Genomic DNA, 19,942 nt, shown 5'->3' with positions numbered 1-19,942 from the left:
CCGCGAGAAGGTTGACAATGTCCGCGAACCAAGACCTTCTGGGCCAATTCGGGGCAAGGAGAATGACTGGAATTCCTTCTGCCTTGATCTTCTTCAACAGCTTGGGCAGAAGAGGCAGGGGAGGGAACAGGTAGGGGAGTTCGAACTGCGTCCAAGGAACGGCCAGAGTGTCGGCGCCCACTGCCAGAGTGTCTCGAGACCTGGAAACAAACTGTGGGACTTTCCTGTTGAGGCGAGACGCCAGGAGGTCTACGTCCGGGGTGCCCCACCGACGGAAGAGCAGAAGAAACACCTCCGGATGTAGGGACCACTCCCCCGCCGCGAGGCCCTCCCGGCTGAGAAAATCGGCGGCCCAGTTGTCTACGCCGGGAATGTGTACCGCGGAGATTGTCGGAACGGAGATCTCCGCCCAAAGAAGAATCTTGGACACCTCCGCCAGAGCTGAGACACTCTGTGTCCCCCCTTGGCGGTTGACATACGCCACCGCTGTGGCATTGTCTGTCTGAATCCGGACAGGCAGTCCCTTGAGGAGTTTCTCCCAGTGAACGAGAGCCAGATGGATCGCTCGAATCTCTAGGATGTTGATCGGCAGAGCTGAATCCCGATCCGACCATCGGCCCTGAACCGTGTGGTTGCGGAACACTGCCCCCCCAGCCGAGGAGACTGGCATCTGCTGTTACTATCTGCCAGTGAATGGGAAGAAAGGAACGACCCGATAGAATGAGAGGCGACGTCAACCACCAGTTGAGGGACCGCTTGATCCGGTATGAAAGATGAACAGGGCAATCCAGGGACAGAGGCGATCTGTTTCACCTCGACAGAATGGCCTGCAGGAGAGGTCTGGCGTGAAATTGGACAAAGGGAACTTCCTCTATCGCCGCCACCATCTTTCCCAGGACCCTCATGGCTTTACGGAGGGACGGGAGTCGTGTGATCTGCAGCGATCGTACTTCCTGCTGCAGGGAGAGAATCTTCTCTTGTGGGAGAAAGACCCTTGACCGACGAGTGTCGAACCGTAGGCCGCCTAGAAAGACCAGAGGTTGGGTAGGAATCAGAGAGGACTTTTTCCTGTTGATGATCCACCCGAAATTGTAAAGAGTGTCCAGGACGATTGACAAACTTTGGTGAGCCTGTTGAAATGAGGGAGCTTTGATCAGAATATCGTCGAGGTACGGGAAAAGAATGAGACCTCTGACCTTCCGTGAAGCCAACAATGCAGCCATGATCTTAGTGAAGACTCTGGGAGCGGTGGCAAGACCGAAGGGCAGTGCGACGAACTGGTAGTGGTGCTGCCGAATCGCGAGACGCAGTAACTTCTGATGTCCGGAGAAAATTGGAACATGTAAATAGGCATCTTGGATGTCTATTGAGCACATGAATTCCTGCTCCTCCATGGAAGCGATGACCGAGCGAAGCGACTCCATGCGGAAGTGGCGAAGGCGGACCCTCTTGTTGAGCGGCTTGAGAACCAAGATGGGTCGAGCTGCGCCGTTTTTTTTTTTTTTTTTCGGCACTACAAACAGGTTCGAATAGAACCTTGTGAAGCGCTCCGATTCGGGAAAGGGCACAATCACCCCGGAACTGAGGAGAGAGGCGATAGCCGTAGAGAACCCCGAGATCAAGGCTGGATCTTTTGGAGGCTGGGATTCGAAGAAACGATCCCGTGGAAGAGAGACGAACTCTATCTTGTATCCTGAGGATATGACCTCCCTGACCCAAGCTTCCTCTACGGAGGCCAGCCAAACGTCCCTGAAGGAAGCCGATCTCCCAATTGGAAGGACCCCTCGAGTGCCCGACGATAGTCATGCTGAAGTAGACCGTCCAGATCTAGATCTGGACGGTCTGCCCTGGGAAGAGTGGGATCACCAGGAAGGAGTGGGTCTGAAGGAAACTTTCTATCCTGGCGAGCCTGCGGTCTCTGTTGGCTGGAGTTGTCTGCCGTATTGAAACGGCGGAAAGCCCGAAAGGGTCGAAACTGACGCCTTAGTGGAGGACTGCGAGGCTTGGACTGAGGGAGGAGTGAACTCGTGCCTCCAGAGGCGTCCTTAATAATCTGGTCCGATTGGGACCCAAAGAGGCGCACCCCCTGAAAAGTCAGGTTAGTGAGGGACTTTTTAGAAGACAAGTCCGCTTGCCAGGCCTTTAGCCAAATTGTACGTCGAATTGCAACTACGTTGCTTGACGCCTGAACTGCGCAGGATGCGGCATCCAAGGAAGCGGAAAGAAGATAGACCCCCGCATGGAAGATCTGATTGGCGAGATCGGCCAAACGCTCCGGTTGCGCTTTATCCAAGATGCCCTGACGAAGGTAGTCTGCCCACGTGGCTATGGCCTTTGCTGCCCAGGAAGAAGCCAAGCTTGGACATACCGCCGCTGAAGCCGCTTCGAAGGCAGACTTCGCCAGGGATTCTATAATCCTGTCATTAGAATCCTTTAGGGACGCCACACCTGAAAGCGGGAGAACCGTATTATTGGAAAGCCTGGACACGGGCGGATCCACCGAGGGAGAAGCAGACCAGTTGTCCGTGAGTTCCTTAGCGAATGGATAGAGTACGCCGAGACACTTTCCTCTTTGAAAGCGTCTGGTCGGATCCTCTCTTTCCCTGGTAAAAATCTTTCCAAACTCGGAATGGAAAGGAAATACCCTGGAGGGAGTTTCTGCCCGTCTGAACGAAACCTCCTGATCTGAGGATTTCGCAGGGGAGTCAGCAATATCGAAGGTATGATGGATCGCTGCAATGAGGTTCTGCACTGTGAACTTCATGTTTGCATCCTGGTCTGAATCCAGCTCTAAAATCCCCTCAGATGACCTGTCCGAAAGCGCTTCACCTGACTCGGGAGAGGAGGCCCGAGTGGGAGGCTGCTGAGAAGGGCTATGCGGTGAGATGGGGCGAGGAGAGGATTCCGGCTGGGTCTTTTGCGACTAACGCTGGCTGACTCAGATGGAATAACTTGGGACCTGCTTGGCCCTGCCGAAGAGTCCAGGGGCAACGTATCCAGAACGGTCACCAGGGACTGAGACACCTTGGTGAGGTCTGCCACTGATTGAGATAGAGAGGAGGCCCAGCCAGGCGTGGGGGGGTTCACCCTCACCTGGGGCAGTAGATGGCCCCTGGACGGCGTCAGGCTGAAGTTAGACATAGTGAAAAGCTGAGGTAGTGCCGGAAGGTTGGGGGACAGAGGGCGGAGAAGTCTGCAGTGCAGAGCTACTCACGGTCCGGTGTCCCCAGAAGCGATGCTCTGCGACCTGTCAGTGGATGCGGGTCAGAGCGAAATCCGGCCGACAGACCACCTGAGCGAAAAACCAGCTGGCAGATGGTAATATCCGGTGACGAGCTGGTGTCCGGCTGACAGGCTGGGAAAATGGCGCCTGCCTGAGAAAGAGCGCGCGTCCGGGAGAGGAGGGAGGGCGGAGCACACCACAGGGTTAAAACTCTCTGCCCTCTGGCCAATAGCAGGCTGGGCAGGTGAAGGACAGGCGGTGGGAGGGCCTGGGAAGAGCGGGAGAGAAGCCCGCTTAGAAGAAAGGGGCGGGGGGCGTGGCCACGACGCTGCGGTAGGCCCGAACTAAAGCCGTGGCCTAAATTAGTTGCGGCGGCCACCTGTCAGCAGGGGGTCGGCGCGGAGGTCGGAAAAAGGACGCCGCCGCCGCCGGAAGCCGCGTCCAAGGGAAGGAGAGGAAGAGGCCCTGTACTCCCTGTCCCCAGAAAGGGGGGAGGGAAGGGGGGAACGCGGGGGCCAGCAATATGGAGCATGGTGTGCCTATGGGCGTAGGGCGACTGCGAGCGACCGCAGCGCCCGCTCCCTGTGCCATTGAAGAGGCGCACCCCCTGTCCGTCGGGAATGGGCAGCCAGGTAAATAAAAATAAAAAATCCATACTCACCCATCCCCGATCCGTTACCTGGGACTGAAGAACTCCTGCGTCTCATCCAACCAACAGGCTCTGGTAGGCGAGTGAGAGGGAGACTGGCGACAAGGACCCCTGGAGTCGCTGGCACGTCTTGGTGTCGGCGTCCGTCTGGCTGGTCCTGCCGCGGAGAACTGCAAGGATACGGGGTGGCAGTACACGCCGTACTTGCAGACTCCATGTGGGAGTACAGATGTGACTTTTCACTCTGTATCCCTCCGTAGAACCTGTAAAGGAACGACGCACGACGAGGTAGATATGGGTCTAATGAAAGACCCGTGTCCACCTCCTACTGACACTAAGCTAAACTGAGGAATTCCCTGCCGGTCGGTGGGGTGTACACTGCGGAGGAGGAGCTAACCTTTTTTGTGCATAGTGTCAGCCTCCTAGTGGCAGCAGCATACACCCATGGTCTCTGTGTCCCCCAATAAGGCGAACGAGAAATCGCATTTTAAATTCCCGCGATTTTCCCGCGGAAAAACTAGCATTTTGCAAGCGTATTTAGCTTGCAAAATGCTAGCGTTTTCCAAGCGATCTGTAGCATCGCTTGGAGAACTGATTGACAGGTTGGTCACACTCGTAAAACATAGTGTTTGATGAGTGTGACCAACTTTTTACTACTGAGGCTGCCAATGCAGCATCAGTAGTAAAAGATAAAATGTAAAAAAAAATAAAAAATGGTGTTATTCTCACCCTCCGACGTCCCGCGCATCCGTTCCCAGTAATCCTTTGCGAAAATGCCCGCGATGACGTCCGTTCTCGTGGGATCGCAATGTCTCGCGGTAATTCGCGATGACGTCTCGCGAATGACCGCGAGACTTCGCGATCCCGCGAGAACGGACGCCATCGCGGGCATTTTCGCAAAGGACTACTGGGAACGGGAGCGTGAAGAGAAGCGGAAAGACTGCGCGGGACGTCGGAGGGTGAGAATAACAATATTTTTTATTTTTAAATTCTATTTTTTACAGGGATATGGTACCCAAAGCCCGGAGGACAGTCTCCTCTCCTCCGGACCGTGGGTACCATCCGCAATTGTTCTGCTTACTTTCCGCATGGTGTGCACAGCCACATGCGGGAAGTAAGCGGAACAATGCATTCCTATGGGTGCGGGATCGCCGCGATTCCGCAAATTAATGAGCATGCTGCGGTTTTTACCGCAAAGCGATTCCGCCGCGGTAAAAACCGCAGCATTAGCACAGCATTGCGGAATCCCATAGGAATGCATGGGATGCTTATTTTTTGCGGCAAAATCGCGCGGTTAAAACAGCCGCGGAAACGCGAAAAAAACGCCACGTGTGAACTCAGCCTAAGTCATTAGTAATTTTGGTCAGGGCAGTTTCAGTGGAGTGGTGGGGGCAGAAGGCAGATTGTAGGATGTCAAGGAGGGAGTTAGATGAGTGGTGGGAAGAAAGTTGAGCATGGACATGCTGTTCATGGAATTAAGAAGCAAACGGGAGCAGTGATATGGGGCGATAGCTGGGCATAGCAGTTGGGTCAAGGTTTGTTTTTTTGAGGATGGGTGTGATGGTGGCATGTTTGAAGGCAGAGGGGAAGGTACCAGAAGATAGCGATAGGTTGAGGAGATGGGTTAGGGCTGGGATGAGCGTGTTAGTGCAGTTGGGGAGCAGGTGGGAAGGGATGGGGTCAAGTGCACAGGTGGTGAGGTGTGATTTGGAAAGGAGATGAGTAAGCTCTTCTTCAGTGATGTTGGAGAGGGAGGTTATTAGGGAAGAGCAGAGGTCTGGTATGTGGAGTGGTTGGAGTGGTGGAACAGTAGAGGTTTGCCTTGTTTGGTCCATCTTGTTTTTTGAAGAAGGTGGCAAAGTCCTCGGCAGAGATGAGAGGAATTGGAGGTGGCAGTGGAGGGCGGAGGAAAGAGTTAAATGTGCTAAACAGTTGTTTTGGGTTATGGGATAATGAAGATACAAGGTTTGTGAAATAGGTCTGTTTAGCAATGGTGAGGGCTGATTTGAAGGTAAGTGTAGCTTGTCTGAAAGCAGTGAAGTCGTCTGGCAGGCGTGTTTTCTTCCAACGCCGCTCCGCGACCCTGGATGCTTGTCGAAGTTTTTTGGTGAGGTTGTTGTGCCAGGGTTGCCTATTGATTCGTCGCACTTTGCCATGCAGGGGCGACTGAGTCTATGGCTGATGTGAGAGTGGCGTTGTAGAAAGCGGTGGAGGTGTCCGTATCGTGGAGTGAAGATATGGAGGACAGAGGTAGAATAGAGTCTGAGAGTCTGTGAGTGTCTAGGTGTGCGAGGTTTCTGTATGGAGGAGACAGGTTGATGTGTGGAGATGTATGGAGGAGACAGGTTGTGGATGGCTTTGTATGTCATAGTTAGGGTTTTGAACTGGAGCCTCTGGACGATAGGAAGCCAATGAAGGGCCTGGCATAGGGGGGAGACTGGGGAATAACAGGCAGACAGGTGGATTAGTGGATTTATAATGTTTTGTAAGAAATTGGAAGCCGTTCAAATTTAATGGGGATACTACCGCAGAATAGGGTTGCCATTTGCTTGGGGGAGCCCTGGTCTGTTCTGTTGGAAAGATTACTTTTACTTGGTTACCAGTGGTTTTCTCTCCCTTTTTTTTCTCTCCTCTGAGCAGGTTACATTTTGGGCTCTCTCTGACACCCTAGTAACTTTTCCTGGGGCTATGCTGTTTTATTTCACTTGTTCTCTTAGTGGGTTCATTTTTGCAGGAGTAGCCTTGGGCCAGGTAATTCATACATGGGAAATGAGGTTCTTTTTTTTCAAATGGGTGCAATTGTTTATTTTTTCTTTTGTCATGTCCTTGTCGTTCCCCTGCCCCCTTGTTTTTTTCCTACCCATTTGCTTTGATGCAGCTTCTTGTTTGAGCAACATGGGACCTGAGACATCCTGGAAAGTATGGCTTGTCACTGTACACTGGTGGTCGTGGGAGAGGTGACGGTTTCTGAGTTCTCCGAAGTTGTGAGTACCTCATACACACATTATGGCTCACCTAATATCACTGGACGTTAGGGGTCTCAATTTCCCCAGAAAAAGGAGGCTCACTCTTCAAGAAGTGAAGTCTCTTAGGGCTGACATAATCTTCTTACAGGAGACTCATTTTGATAAATATGGGCGGCACGGTGGCTCAGAAGTTAGCACTGCAGCCGTTCAGCGCTGGGGTCCTGGGTTCAAATTCCACCAAGGACATCTACAAGGAGTTTGTATGTTCTCCCAGTGTTTGCATATAGGGATTCTAGATTGTGAGCCCCAATGGGGACAGTGCCAATAATGTTTGAAAAGCGCTGTGGAATTAGTGGCACTATATAAATGAGTAAAATAAATAAATCTGGAACTTTCAGGTTTGCCTTTAATTCCTTCGCTGTGTCCTATTCTGCCTTTAACAATAATAAGAAGGGTGGGTAGGTTTGTGGTGTTGGAAGCTTCTTTGAGAGGTAGACCTGTAATTTTATGTAATCGTATAGACAGATCAGAATTTTGTGGAGGGTGCTCTCTTTGATCTAAAATCTTACACCGGCTGTCTTACTAAATGGAGGTGATTTTAATGTCCCTTTCTCTGAGGTATTTGATAGACAATCTGTCACCAATAAGCCTGTACCAAAATTTTTTAATTAGAATGGCGAGGGAATTTAGGAAATTAATCAGGGCTAATTCCCTGTTTGATATATGGAGAATTGAGCACCCTAAGGATAGGGCCTTTTCCTTTTATTCCCCCCTTGTCATATCCATACCAGAATTGATTTTTTTTTTGCTAACATAATAACCCTTAGGATAATGAAGAAGGTTGAGGTGGGATAAATCACTTGGTCTGATCACGCCTCGGTTGTACTGGACCTCAAATCCACTCAACTGTACTTGAGGGCTTGGCATTGGAGGTTGAATGAGTTCCTAATAAAGGACCTAACTATCTGGAAGATCCTATTGGACCACCTCACCGACTTCTTTCAACTCAATGAGGGCTCGGTTTCCTCTCCCTCAGTTCTGTGGGAAGCCCATAAGGCTGTTATGAGAGGTTGTTGTATTAAGGAGGGTACCAGATTAAAAAGAAATGCTAAATTTGAATTTAACAAACTAACCTCTCAATTAGTCCAAGAGGACAGTAAGTTGGCTGTTTCGTCCTCTTTGAGGGTACTGAGGAAAGTAGTAGGAATTAATTTCCTCAAGCAGTGGTACAGGAGAAAGTCTGCATCTTTTAAGAAAACCATGATTTTTCTGCCGGACAAGGCTCCATTGCAGCATTGAAGTCTCCACTACTCGGCTGCCAGTAAAGGTCTTAAAGATGGAAAATAGTGACACTTCTCTGATAGACTTGGGGGTTCAATGTGCTCACCACACATCTAAATACATTCCTTGAGGGGTCTAGTTTACAAAATTGGGTCACTTGTGGGGGGTTTCCACTGGTTAGGCACATCAATGGCTCTCCAAACGTGACATGACATCTACCATTTGTTCCAGCCAATTTTGCATTCATAAAGTCAAATGGCGCTCCTTCCCTTCTGAGTCCTGCTGTGCGCCCAAGCAGTGGTTTTCTCCCTCATATGGAGTATCAGCATACTCAGGAGAAATTATACATCAAATTTTGGTGTCCAATTTTTTTCTGTTGCCCTTGTCAAAATAAAAAAAAAAATGGATCTGAAGTAATTTTTTTTGTGAAAAAAAAGTTAAATGTTCAATTTTTTTCCACATTCCAAAAATTCCTGTGAAGAACCTGAAGGGTTATTAAACTTCTTGAATGTGGTTTTGAGCACCTTGTAGGGGTGCAGTTTTTTATAATGGTGTCACTTTTGGGTATCTTCTATCATATAGACCCCTCAAAGTTACTTCAAATGTGATGTGGTCCCTAAAAAAATAATTTTGTAAATTTGGTTGGAAAAATGAAAAATCGCTGGTCAACTTTTAACCTCCTAACCAAAAAAAAATGTTGGTTCCAAAATTGTTCTGATGTAAAGTGGACATGTGGGAAATGTTATGCATGAACTATTTTGTGTGACCGATCTCTGTGATTTTATTTTGTCAAAATTTTCATCAAATTTCTGTTTTATTCAGAAATAAATGCAAGTCGTATCGAAGAAATGTTACCGCTATCATGAAGCACACACTATGTCACGAAATAAACAATCTCAGACTCACCGGGATCCGTTGAAGTGTTCCAGGGTTATAACCACAAAAATTGTCAGTGGTTAGAATTGTAAAAAATTGCCTTGGTTATTAACGTGCAAACCACCTTCAAGGGCAAAGGGGTTAAAATGTGAAAACTGACAATATTTTAATATTTTTTTTGCTTAAAATACAAAGGAAATGTGTCATCTTTAACTTTAGGCCTTTTAGAGATTATACCATCTTCAACTTGCTTAACTGTTCACAATAACAGTAATTTTGACCAGGGGTATCCAAATTTGTACATGACACCGTCTACATTACACACAATCTCCATTGTGCACACATACGTACACATATACGTACACATATACATACACATAAGCATCAGCTCCTCCAGCACAGATCACTGACAGCACAACAGAGCCTGGAACCCACTCTACCGTCACTCCCACCCATGCCGCCTCTTCCCACCCATGTGTGACATCACCACAGGTCCTGTAAGCACAGATCAGCCATATATCCAGTGTGCTGCTCTCCAGGCGAAGGAGGTATGTGGAGATTCCCCATTATTGTGTGTGAGGACCATTAATCCCTTCTTTCACGAGCGACCGTTTTTGGACCTTAATGATCAGTTGATAATTTTTGGTCGTTTCTCCCGCCGTCTTACCGCCGGAAGCAGCACTTTCTGACATTTCCATTGTTACGAACACACGGGCTGATTTTTTTTTATGCGGGACATGTTGTGTTTTACAGTTTTGCCGATTTGGGCGACGTATAACATTTCATTAACTTATATATTTCTTTTTCTTAGAGGGTATTAGAGTTAAGTAGTAATTTTTTCGTCATTTTCTGGCTGTTGAATGTGAGCCATTAGCCGTGCGGCGTATAAAAATGTGTTGGTTTTATGCTATGGGTCTTCTTGTAATTTCTCTTTTTGGTCGTTCACGGCGCGGTATCTTAACATTTTCTGTTTATAAGACAAGGTTAACACAGTGACAGGCGTATAATATATTATCATCCAGGAAAAAAATGGATGATTGTCGTCAGCCTTGTCATCTGTACGCTGTCTGCACGGCCTCCGTTAATATACATCAGTTATTACAATTTTAGAAGTATCCGTACAAATTGGATGTGGATGATTCGTACGTAATCCAGTTTTTTTTTTGTGCACCCATAGACTTGAATAGTCGAGTGTCATCCAGAGAAAAGACTGGTGTATGCTGCCATCTTGTTCACATAAACATTTGGTTTGTGCAAAAAAAAAAAGTTCATCTGAGCAGCCTTATTGGACAACATCATCCGACCGTCGCCTCTTACTAATTGTAGAAGTTGTAGGATTATTAAGGTTTTGTAAAAAAGAAGAAAAAGAGGTACATCCAACAAGGGAACTCCAGTACAGAATATCAAAGTAACGTGTGGCTTTCTCAAGGGAGGATGAAAGCCCTTGAGAAAGCCACACGTTACGTGGCGATACGCGTGGGGTGCGGTTCCCCCTTTGATTTACCCCGCAGGCTACTGGCTTCATTTGTTATTGGGCTATTATTCCTTTTGACCGTTCATTGTTAACACTTCACCTCTGGACATGTAAGGGTTCCCCATTTTCCTTTCTCCAACTTAAAGGTTATCAATCCTTGAACAGCCTCAATATAATCTCTTGGCAGTTCTGAATTACTGGGTTCCTTTGCTGCATGGTGCTGTGTTTAATGTGTTGCCCGTTTTGGGGCTTTTTCACAATATATGATCTGTGCTCATATGTTGAGCGTCATAGATATTCTTTTATTTCTTTTTTGCCCAGTTGTCTGCTGCATTCATACCTAAATCAAATTGTTGTTTAATAGGGGTATCTTCTGTGGGATAGTCACTTTTTCAGCATCATATGATTGTGACATGCTTCTTGTGTGTTTTTAAGTGTTTTTATCTTGCTGTGTTGTGTACATGCTTTCAATAAAATTTATACATGTTTTTCACTTTGACATTCTTGTACTGGAGTTCCCTTGTTGGATGTACCTCTTTTTCTTCTTTTTTACATAATGTTTCCTTGTACATCCGTGGTGAACCCGCGTTACTGCTAGCTGTGCCCTCCATACTGCATGTTTTTCAGGATTATTGAGGTTTTCCCACAATAGTCATGAATAAACTTCTGATTCCTAGGAACCCCAAAATGATACGAAGCTCGATTGTAGCGAGGGTATACACGGCTATCTATTGCTCCTTTCAGTGTCTGTAAGACTCCTCTGTGTCTGTCACTCCCATGGACTTTAAATGAAGGGGATATTTTTAAGGAATTGTCCACTACTGGATATTCCCTTAATAATGGCCACAGGGTGGTGTGCAGAGATGAGCTTTAAGCAACTCTGGTCCAGGTTAGTGCCCTTTGACAGGACTCAGGAGCTGCACAAATTTCCTGACCTTCCGGGTGTCCCAGTGCGGCGTTTTATTCGCCAGTAGGACGTGATGTTATTTGTGCGGCGCACAGGTGACGCCAACTGACCGTTTCGTCAAATCATAAGTCAAGCCTTTGATCCTGGAAAATCAGGAAATTCATGCATCTCCTGACCATGACAAGAGATCACTGACCCTGACCAGGGTCATGCTAAGCGATCGCGCTGCATAAAGTTAGAAAAAAAAATCTATACTTGGCTCACGAATTTGCGACATTTTGTTTGCTCTTGGCCCTGTGTTCCCTGCCGGTTTCCCAGCTTATAAAGCGTCACATTACTAGGCCCCTTTTGCCCATATGAGGAGACCAATACTATTAAAGATGTGTGATAGTTGGTGGCCCTGTTAGACATTTTGCATTGGAGCCCACAAGCTTCACATTACGCCACTGGCTGTGGGAACAGATTACTTGAATGCAATATCGCAGTCAATGACGATGATCAGGTAGTCAATCAACGCTATTTATTTTCCTACCACAGAATGGTAATCTAACTATAGGAACATGCAGTTATATATGGATATAGGCCGGGAAACACAATAAGAGCATTACAGTACTTTACGACACTTTCTAAACTAAATGCAACATCTTATTCCACGTTCTCTTTATATACACCGCTCTTATTATTTAAAAGGTAAAGGAATATTGATGCCTTTTTATCTGAGCTCAACAGGCGTCACTCTCAACGCTAGGCCCATCGCTGCCATATTCTCTACAAATGCCTTTGATTTTTACACTTGCACTAACGAGGGTCATCGCTACATTCTGCTCTGTGAGCGACTTGGTACCACATGTGTCCATCATCATGGCCGCCTTTCTTCTCTGAAGAGTGGCCACGGCCCACACCCTGTACTGTGCATCTACGTTGGAAGTAACGGCCCGGTTCACTCGAGGCTTCTCGTCAGCATGGCAGATGTGATGTCTTGTCCACAGACCAGCGTCCAACCTTCGGTGCTTGACCCGCGGAGTCTGGATGTCGGGTCTTGGATGGTAAAGTCTGGGCTTCAGGTCTTGACCAAAGAAGTCTGGACCTCGGGTCTTGACCGGCGAAGTCTGGGCTTCGGTGCTTGACCAATGAAGTCTTCCTGCTCCAATATCAAGCCACTCTTTGCTTGTTCCACTTCTGGGGTGGACACAAGTTCGATACACCGTTCACATGTCCTCTCCTTCTCACATGCTAGAGCTGACTGAGCTCTCGCCTCGCCATCCCAGCCTTTTATATTTAACAACTGCGCCACAGCTATCACCTGACCCAGCATCCCCCTCAAGTTCTTTCCTCTGGGAATGTTATCCCCATCTTTTAGTTCCTGCCTGCACTGCTCCATCAGCAGATGGCAACATTTGGTAGTGAGTGCTGTGGAATGTTGATTACTTATATCTTCTGCGCTTCACCTCCTTACAGCTTGCAGACTTCATTGTTTCATCTGAGCACCATAATAGTTTTACATAAGTCATTTTGTCACCTTTTTCGGCATGAACTTTGTATTTACGGCAAAACCGCAGAGATACGAATTATAAACACACCCTCTTAGTTCCTCATGTGGGTTCCTTCTGGATATGTTGCGTTTGTGATTTTTGGTATTTTTGTACCATATTTATGAAGTTGTAAGCCTCTTATATAGTGAGGTGAGAAATTAAGTAAGTTAAAAAATATGTCATTTACATGGGATTTTGAATAATTCCACATTTTTTTGTTTTCTGTTCTTTCAGGTTCCTACAATACTTTCTTGACCCAGTTGATAAATTGTATATATAAGGGAATTTTTCTGATTGTCAAGGATGGATATGAACAGAGACAAGATGGTAGAGAGTATATTGAATCTCACCCTAGAGATCCTCTTCCGGCTTACAGGAGAGGTGAGAGATTCTGGTGACGTCACATTCCATCATCTACGGTAATAACAGATGATATGACCGGAGAGGTGAGGGCTCTGGAAATGTCTGTAGTGAGATTTTATTACTCTGTTTCTCCATATACAGGATTACGCAATAATGAAGAAGACCTCTCGCGATCACTGTCAGGCCCCTGTGTCTGATGGTTGGGAAGGAAATCTGAGCCCAATCACAGGGTCTCTACCTCCCCTCCGGACACATCAGGACATCAATGACCAGAAGATCCTAGAACTCGCCTACAAGATGATTGAGCTGCTGACTGGAGAGGTGACACTGCTGGGAATGCTGGGACATTATACAGTGACGCTATGGAGGGATCGGGGGGATGACGGTATCATTGTATGTGGCAGGTTCCTCTAAGGTGTCAGGACGTCACCGTCTACTTCTCCATGGAGGAGTGGGAGTATCTAGAAGGACACAAGGATCAGTATGAGGACGTCATCATGGAGGTTCCCCAGCCCCGCACATCACCAGGTAATAGACAGGACGCGGGCTATAATTATCTATATGTAAAGAATAAATTCAGGACTACTGTGAGCACTGCTGAGTTATCCAGAAAGGCTCAGTTTTATATATTGAACTGTTTATAGTAACTAAAGCATAACAGGGTACAGGTTGTAGCGTCATAGTGACACCTTCCTCAGGCCACAGATGTGCAGCATTAAACAGGAGCAGCTTTAAAAGGCATGGCGATAAACAAACAGCATATATACCATAAGAACAATAAATCAATAAAATCATTAAAAAAACTTATCATTATAGAGATGCTAAGCCGTGTAGTAGCTTTTATTTATAAATATAAAACTTAGTTAATGTTAAATGTATAAAATCAGATTACGTTGCAACCAAATGCTTTGAAGGATGGGCAGATGTGCATGTCTGTAAGCCAATGGGGTCACACTGGGCTGTAGCAAGAGTTAATATATGTAATAACATGGATTATACACAACAATAAAACTGTGGATCATAAACAGCAATGTACTATAAAGGCAATGACGGTGTGATAAATCCTAACAAAAAATATAAAAGACAAAACTAAAAACATCCTCTATTTTCTTCGACACTTGCTAAAAGTATCCCCAGAAATGTCTTCAGATGCATCAAAATATGAACTATGAAGCCCAAAAATGGTCATGTTTTTAAGAGAATATTCTTATATTATTCAAAAATAACATGATTTTTTTTTTATTTTATGGCAGATGACTTCACCAGGGATTTGGAGGAACATCTGATAACTTCAGATTTTAAAGAAGAGGATTTTAGTATCCCACAAGATACCTATGAAGATCATGCCATTTTTCCAGATAAAGCTTCAGCCCTTCATAACAGAGATCTATCATCTGATCCTATAAAGCTAGTCCTATCTTCTCATTTGTCGCAGATCATTAAAGAAAATGAAATTCTCAGACAGGTTGTTCAAAATCAAAGATCTCAAGGGAAGAAGACGTTTAAATGTTCAGAATGTGGAAGATGTTTTAACGACAAATCAAATCTCATTAAACATGAGAGATTTCACACGGGGGAGAAGCCATATTCATGTTTAGAATGTGGCAAAGGTTTTGCAGACCGATCAAATTTTGTTTTGCATCAGAGAAGTCACACAGGGGAGAAACCGTATTCATGCTCGGATTGTGGAAAATGTTTTACACGGAAATCAAACTTAGAAAACCATAAGAGAATTCACAAAGGGGAGAAGCCATTTTCCTGTTCAGAATGTGGGAAATGTTTTACAGATCCATCAAGTCTTGTTATGCATCATAGAAGCCACACAGGGGTGAAACCATACTCATGCCCAGAATGTGGAAGGTGTTTTATCCGAAAATCAGTTCTTGTGTTACATCGGATAAGAAAACACAAAGAATAGAGAAGCTCCCTCACATAGTAGATCCTGATAATACGCCATGTAGGAGGTATTAGGTGGAAAATCACTCACCTTTTATCAAGCCTTTGATAGCCCAGCCGGTAGAGTGGAGGACTGTAGAAGGAAATGAGCAATCTTTAGCCTATTCCTTGAAATCTGGAGTGAAGGAACTTTTAGAAAAATTAGCTTTTTCGGGCAGACTGTATTATGCCACATGGATGTACGTAAACCCCAGTCCTTTTATCCTTTCCTCTCCCTCAGATGAACTTGATAGACATGTGTCCCTTTTTCCAATCATGCAGAACTACACATGTTGTGTAAACCATAAACACAACAATACTGAAGGTGGATCTGTTCCTCGATACTTACCAGTTAGTTAAAGAACAGACACTGAAATGTTTTACCTCACAGAAAGAATCAGCTGCGATCCCGTGCTGTAATGTTTGTATCCTCTCTTTTGCTTCCTCCTCTGATCAGGAGCTGTGGTATAAACCTCAACCCCATGGTCAAACACAGCCATTACACCGGGGCATGTTGATATGATTATCTTGGGACAGAAACTTTTTTTTTTTTTAAACACGTCCAATAGTGGAACTTATTATTATTCCAAATTCTAATGCTTAAAATATACTTTTGGCCATGGCACAACCCATTTGAGGCTGCTGTACCACCTCGATCGATCCTCAACTCCCTGCTTGAAAGAGGTGGGAAAGGATCCAGAAAATTAATATATGCACAAACCTTCATCAGTGGTCAGCATCTGCTTTGAAAGAAGAGATTTTGGATCCCAATGTGGGAAAATATTGTTCTTTGTTTTTTTATTGTTGTCATAAAAATTAATACAGGAAACAATGCGTTTCGCCACGGTACGTGTGCCTTCCTCAGGCTCCATAAAATAATAAATATATCATAAGATATGTAATCATTATTTAACCTTCTATTTGGAGACATATTCATATTAAAATATGTGCCTGAAGTTTTCTAAAAGAATTTAAAATCAATAATCGCAAATGAAAAAACAGTAGGTAACAGTAGATTACCTGCCTCAATATTGGTGATATTCTGGGAAGGAGGCAATGGGGCTGCAGGGTCATCAAATGAGAGACTTATGCTAGTTACCTAGATATTTATGAATATTAATTCCAGCTCACTCAGTTGCACTGCGCTCATCTACCTGGGGCTCAGACACCGGCCTCGTAGTTCTATGAAGTCGTTCATGAGGCAGGCTAGGTTATGCGATTCCATTTCCTAAGCATCGAGAAGTCACGCCTATACTATGGATGCCATTAAGGGTCAAGTTTATATACAATGCAATCTGCATAGGAAAGGATAGGATTTCTAGAAAGTATACGTATGATTAAAGCTAACCCAAGATCAATTTATAGACAGCAGACTCGAATTAGAATATGACTATATTACTGTCCTAAACAGCCCTTGTTAGATGGGGCCAAGTAGCCTTGACTACAAATATCTAGTACAGATGTTCCCAACCTTTCTAACCTTGGGAGCCACATTCAGCTCTGAGAGAGGGTCATGAGCCAAATTCAGCTATGAGAGAGGGTCGCAAGCCACATCCAGCCTTGAGAGAGGGTCGCAAGCCACATCCAGCTCTGAGAGAGGGTCACGAGCCAAATTCAGCTCTGAGAGAGGGTGGCGAGCCACATTCAGCTCTGAGAGAGCGTCCCAAGCCAAATTCAGCTCTGAGAGAGGGTCGCGAGCCACATTCAGCTCTGAGAGAGGGTCGCGAGCCACATTCAGCTCTGAGAGAGGGTCACGAGCCAAATTCAGCTCTGAGAGAGGGTGGCGAGCCACATTCAGCTCTGAGAGAGGGTCACGAGCCAAATTCAGCTCTGAGAGAGGGTGGCGAGCCACATTCAGCTCTGAGAGAGCGTCCCAAGCCAAATTCAGCTCCGAGAGAGGGTCGCGAGCCACATTCAGCTCCGAGAGAGGGTCGCGAGCCACATTCAGCTCTGAGAGAGGGTCACGAGCCAAATTCAGCTCTGAGAGAGGGTGGCGAGCCACATCCAGCTCTGAGAGAGGGTCACGAGCCAAATTCAGCTCTGAGAGAGGGTGTCGAGCCACATTCAGCTCTGAGAGAGCGTCCCAAGCCAAATTCAGCTCTGAGAGAGGGTCGCGAGCCACATTCAGCTCTGAGAGAGGGTCGCGAGCCACATTCAGCTCTGAGAGAGGGTCACGAGCCAAATTCAGCTCTGAGAGAGGGTCGCAAGCCACATCCAGCCTTGAGAGAGGGTCGCAAGCCACATTCAGCTCCTGCCCCCTCACAATAGTGGATCCAGGGGTTCCCTCAATACCCCCATTCAGTTCTCTCTTATCAAGCACTCCCAACACACTGTCACATCAAGCTTCAAGCACCTCCTCTGACAGGTGGTATCATCTTGTCTCCAGCGTACCATACTTAAATTATCTCAAAACCCCTAAGACCAGTATATGTGCATCCAGATCGGCTCTTGTGTGCAGGGCAGCTCACAAAATTCACCATATTCATATGTACTCCTCATACCTGTTTGCAAGATCTGAAGCTAATACGCCAAGCTGGCAGACAGCCGCGAGCCACAATTCATGAGCCCGCGAGCCACATGTGGCTCCCGAGCTACAGGCTGGGGACCCCTGATCTAGTAGGATGGGAAAAAAAAATGCTCACAGATGATTAATGTGGAAAAAGTGGTGAACGCCAAAAATTACCAAAATAAATACACTCCGAAATCGAAGAGACCGTTGGTAACTGTGCTTGAGACTAATTATTGGGTACATGCTTAAATAGGATGTAAATTAGAGCCATGGGATAAGGTGGATGTTTGATAAGAAGGAAAGCATCATAACTCTTATACGATTGTCTTATGACGTTAGATGTTTAGTTGAGCGTGAGGAAGATGCAAGCATGTTCTTCCATATAATTTATGACAATTATATTAAAGAACATTATTTTCCCCCATTGGGCTCTAGGAGCTCCTCTTTCAAGCCAGAGCTCAACCAAATGAGAAACGTTTGTGGATACAGCCATGGTTAAGGCCCTCGTATAAAATAGACGGCTGTGGGTCAAATGATCGTTTAGTCAACAGCTCTCTCTCTGCTCCCTCTTACAAAGGAACTTTTCTATAGCGAGAAACAAAAAATGTTCGGCCGCTGACATTCAGACCCTTCTATTTCCCCGAAATCATCTCTCCATGGAGAGTCTAGAAGCTCCCATAAATGTTAGATTCTAGGCTGATCCCCAGACATTGGCGGGCTCAGATGACTTTAGTGTAGTGTGTATGGAGGCCATTTTTCATCAGAAAATTCATACAAGGGAGAAGCCATTTTCAGGTTCAGCTTGTCTTAAATTCTTTACAGTTCTATCTATTACATGCGAGAGTAGAACAGAAGTATTATTCATGTTTAATATGTGGAAAATGTTTTTGCCAGTGTGGCGCCCCTGAGGCTCAGTCGCCACAGAGGTACTGCACCTTCTCCTAAGGTGTGGTGCCCCACCATCCAGGTAAGGTGGGAACTCCTGACCACACTCCAACACTCGCACCCCACACAATAGAGTAGTTCAGCAAAAACACATTGCGGCTCTTTGCTTAGAGAGAAGCAGAGCACCTTTGGTGGTTCCCTGCTCGGAACACTAAACGTGCTGGGAGGTGGGTGGAGTTGATGATACATAAAAGAGTGGGAATGTTTAGGATTACAGGTCAGTGAGTCAGTCAGTGAGAGGAAGTCACTCGGAGAGGAGTGAGGGAAGGAGATCCCTGGAAGAGGGATGGAGGAAGGAGTGCTGCAGCAGGCCTGAGTGACCCGGGTCTGCTGGCACGGGAAAGGAAAGAAAGAGTAAGACGTTGAACTGAAGCCTGAGCTTTCATAGGAAAGAAAGACAAGTACGGAACGTAGGAGAAGAGGGAACACAGAGGACGTGGGTTAGGAGAGAACACTGCCTAGAAGTTCTAAGCGCAAGGCCGGGGCCCGGTCCCCGAGGTTGTATGGACACTAATGGTTCTGCAGCAGACACCGGTGGAGTAGTGGGCTGTAAATGCACTACTCCCATCTAAGACTTGGGGGCACAACAGCAACACGGATAGTGAGCCGGGGCTCAGGAGTAAGGAGTCCCCGAACCAGGCTACAGCTGTATGCCATACAAGTAGAGTACTTAGGAACATCTGATAGGAGGAACTCCAGTGTAACTCAGTACTAGGAGATCTTCACACTTAAAGGCGCTATAGAGGAGACGTTCAGAAAAGGCACATAAGTTCGCGGAGTGTTGGAAGGGAGCATTCCATCTTGCCTGGAGGTTGACTGAGTCCCGGACCCGGAGGACACGGCACGGAAGCGGGCACTACAGACTGTGAGTAAAGCTTTGGAACTACATACCCTGGTGTCCTCCATTCCTTCCTGCGTCCAACTGCTTGGCACTGCTGCATCCCCTGCGCCAGACACTACACCATCTAAGTGTCACTTTATCTATTCTGCCCTGGGATGACAGCCCTGCCTGTGGAGGGCTATAACATCACTGCTGCACCACACCATCTGTCCCAGAGGATCTGTCTGCAGCGTCAGCTTAACATCTCACTTACCGAACACCACAGGTGGCGTCATGAACTATTCCATTAACTACATTTCACCATTTCAATTCCCCATTACTTGGGCGCCCAGGACCACGGACTGGGTCACCGCTGCTGTGACACATCCCCTTGACACCGGCCCGGTACCGAGTACCCCACAGCCCTGGGAGGGCGACCCACCAGCACATTTTGTCACATGA

At 46.6% G+C, this 19,942-nt stretch overlaps 1 protein-coding gene across 1 annotated transcript in view; it reads left to right on the top strand.

The window, feature by feature from the left end:
- Positions 1-19,548, top strand: part of LOC141056099 (uncharacterized) — a 146,826-nt gene extending 127,278 nt beyond the window's left edge. Inside the window, 1 exon segment of the mRNA XM_073552754.1 lies at positions 14,796-19,548. Within this exon segment, the coding sequence (XP_073408855.1) occupies positions 14,796-15,189 (394 nt within the window). The 3' untranslated portion in view covers positions 15,190-19,548.
- Positions 19,549-19,942: the final 394 nt, after the last annotated feature.

This window comes from Dendrobates tinctorius, unplaced genomic scaffold, assembly GCF_039654945.1.
Source record: "Dendrobates tinctorius isolate UK_male_01 unplaced genomic scaffold, ASM3965494v1 ptg000196l, whole genome shotgun sequence".
In the NCBI taxonomy this organism is placed as follows: Eukaryota; Metazoa; Chordata; class Amphibia; order Anura; family Dendrobatidae; genus Dendrobates; species Dendrobates tinctorius.
The sequence above is the reverse complement of the archived record's forward strand: the minus strand, read 5'-3'. Positions and strand labels throughout refer to the sequence as shown.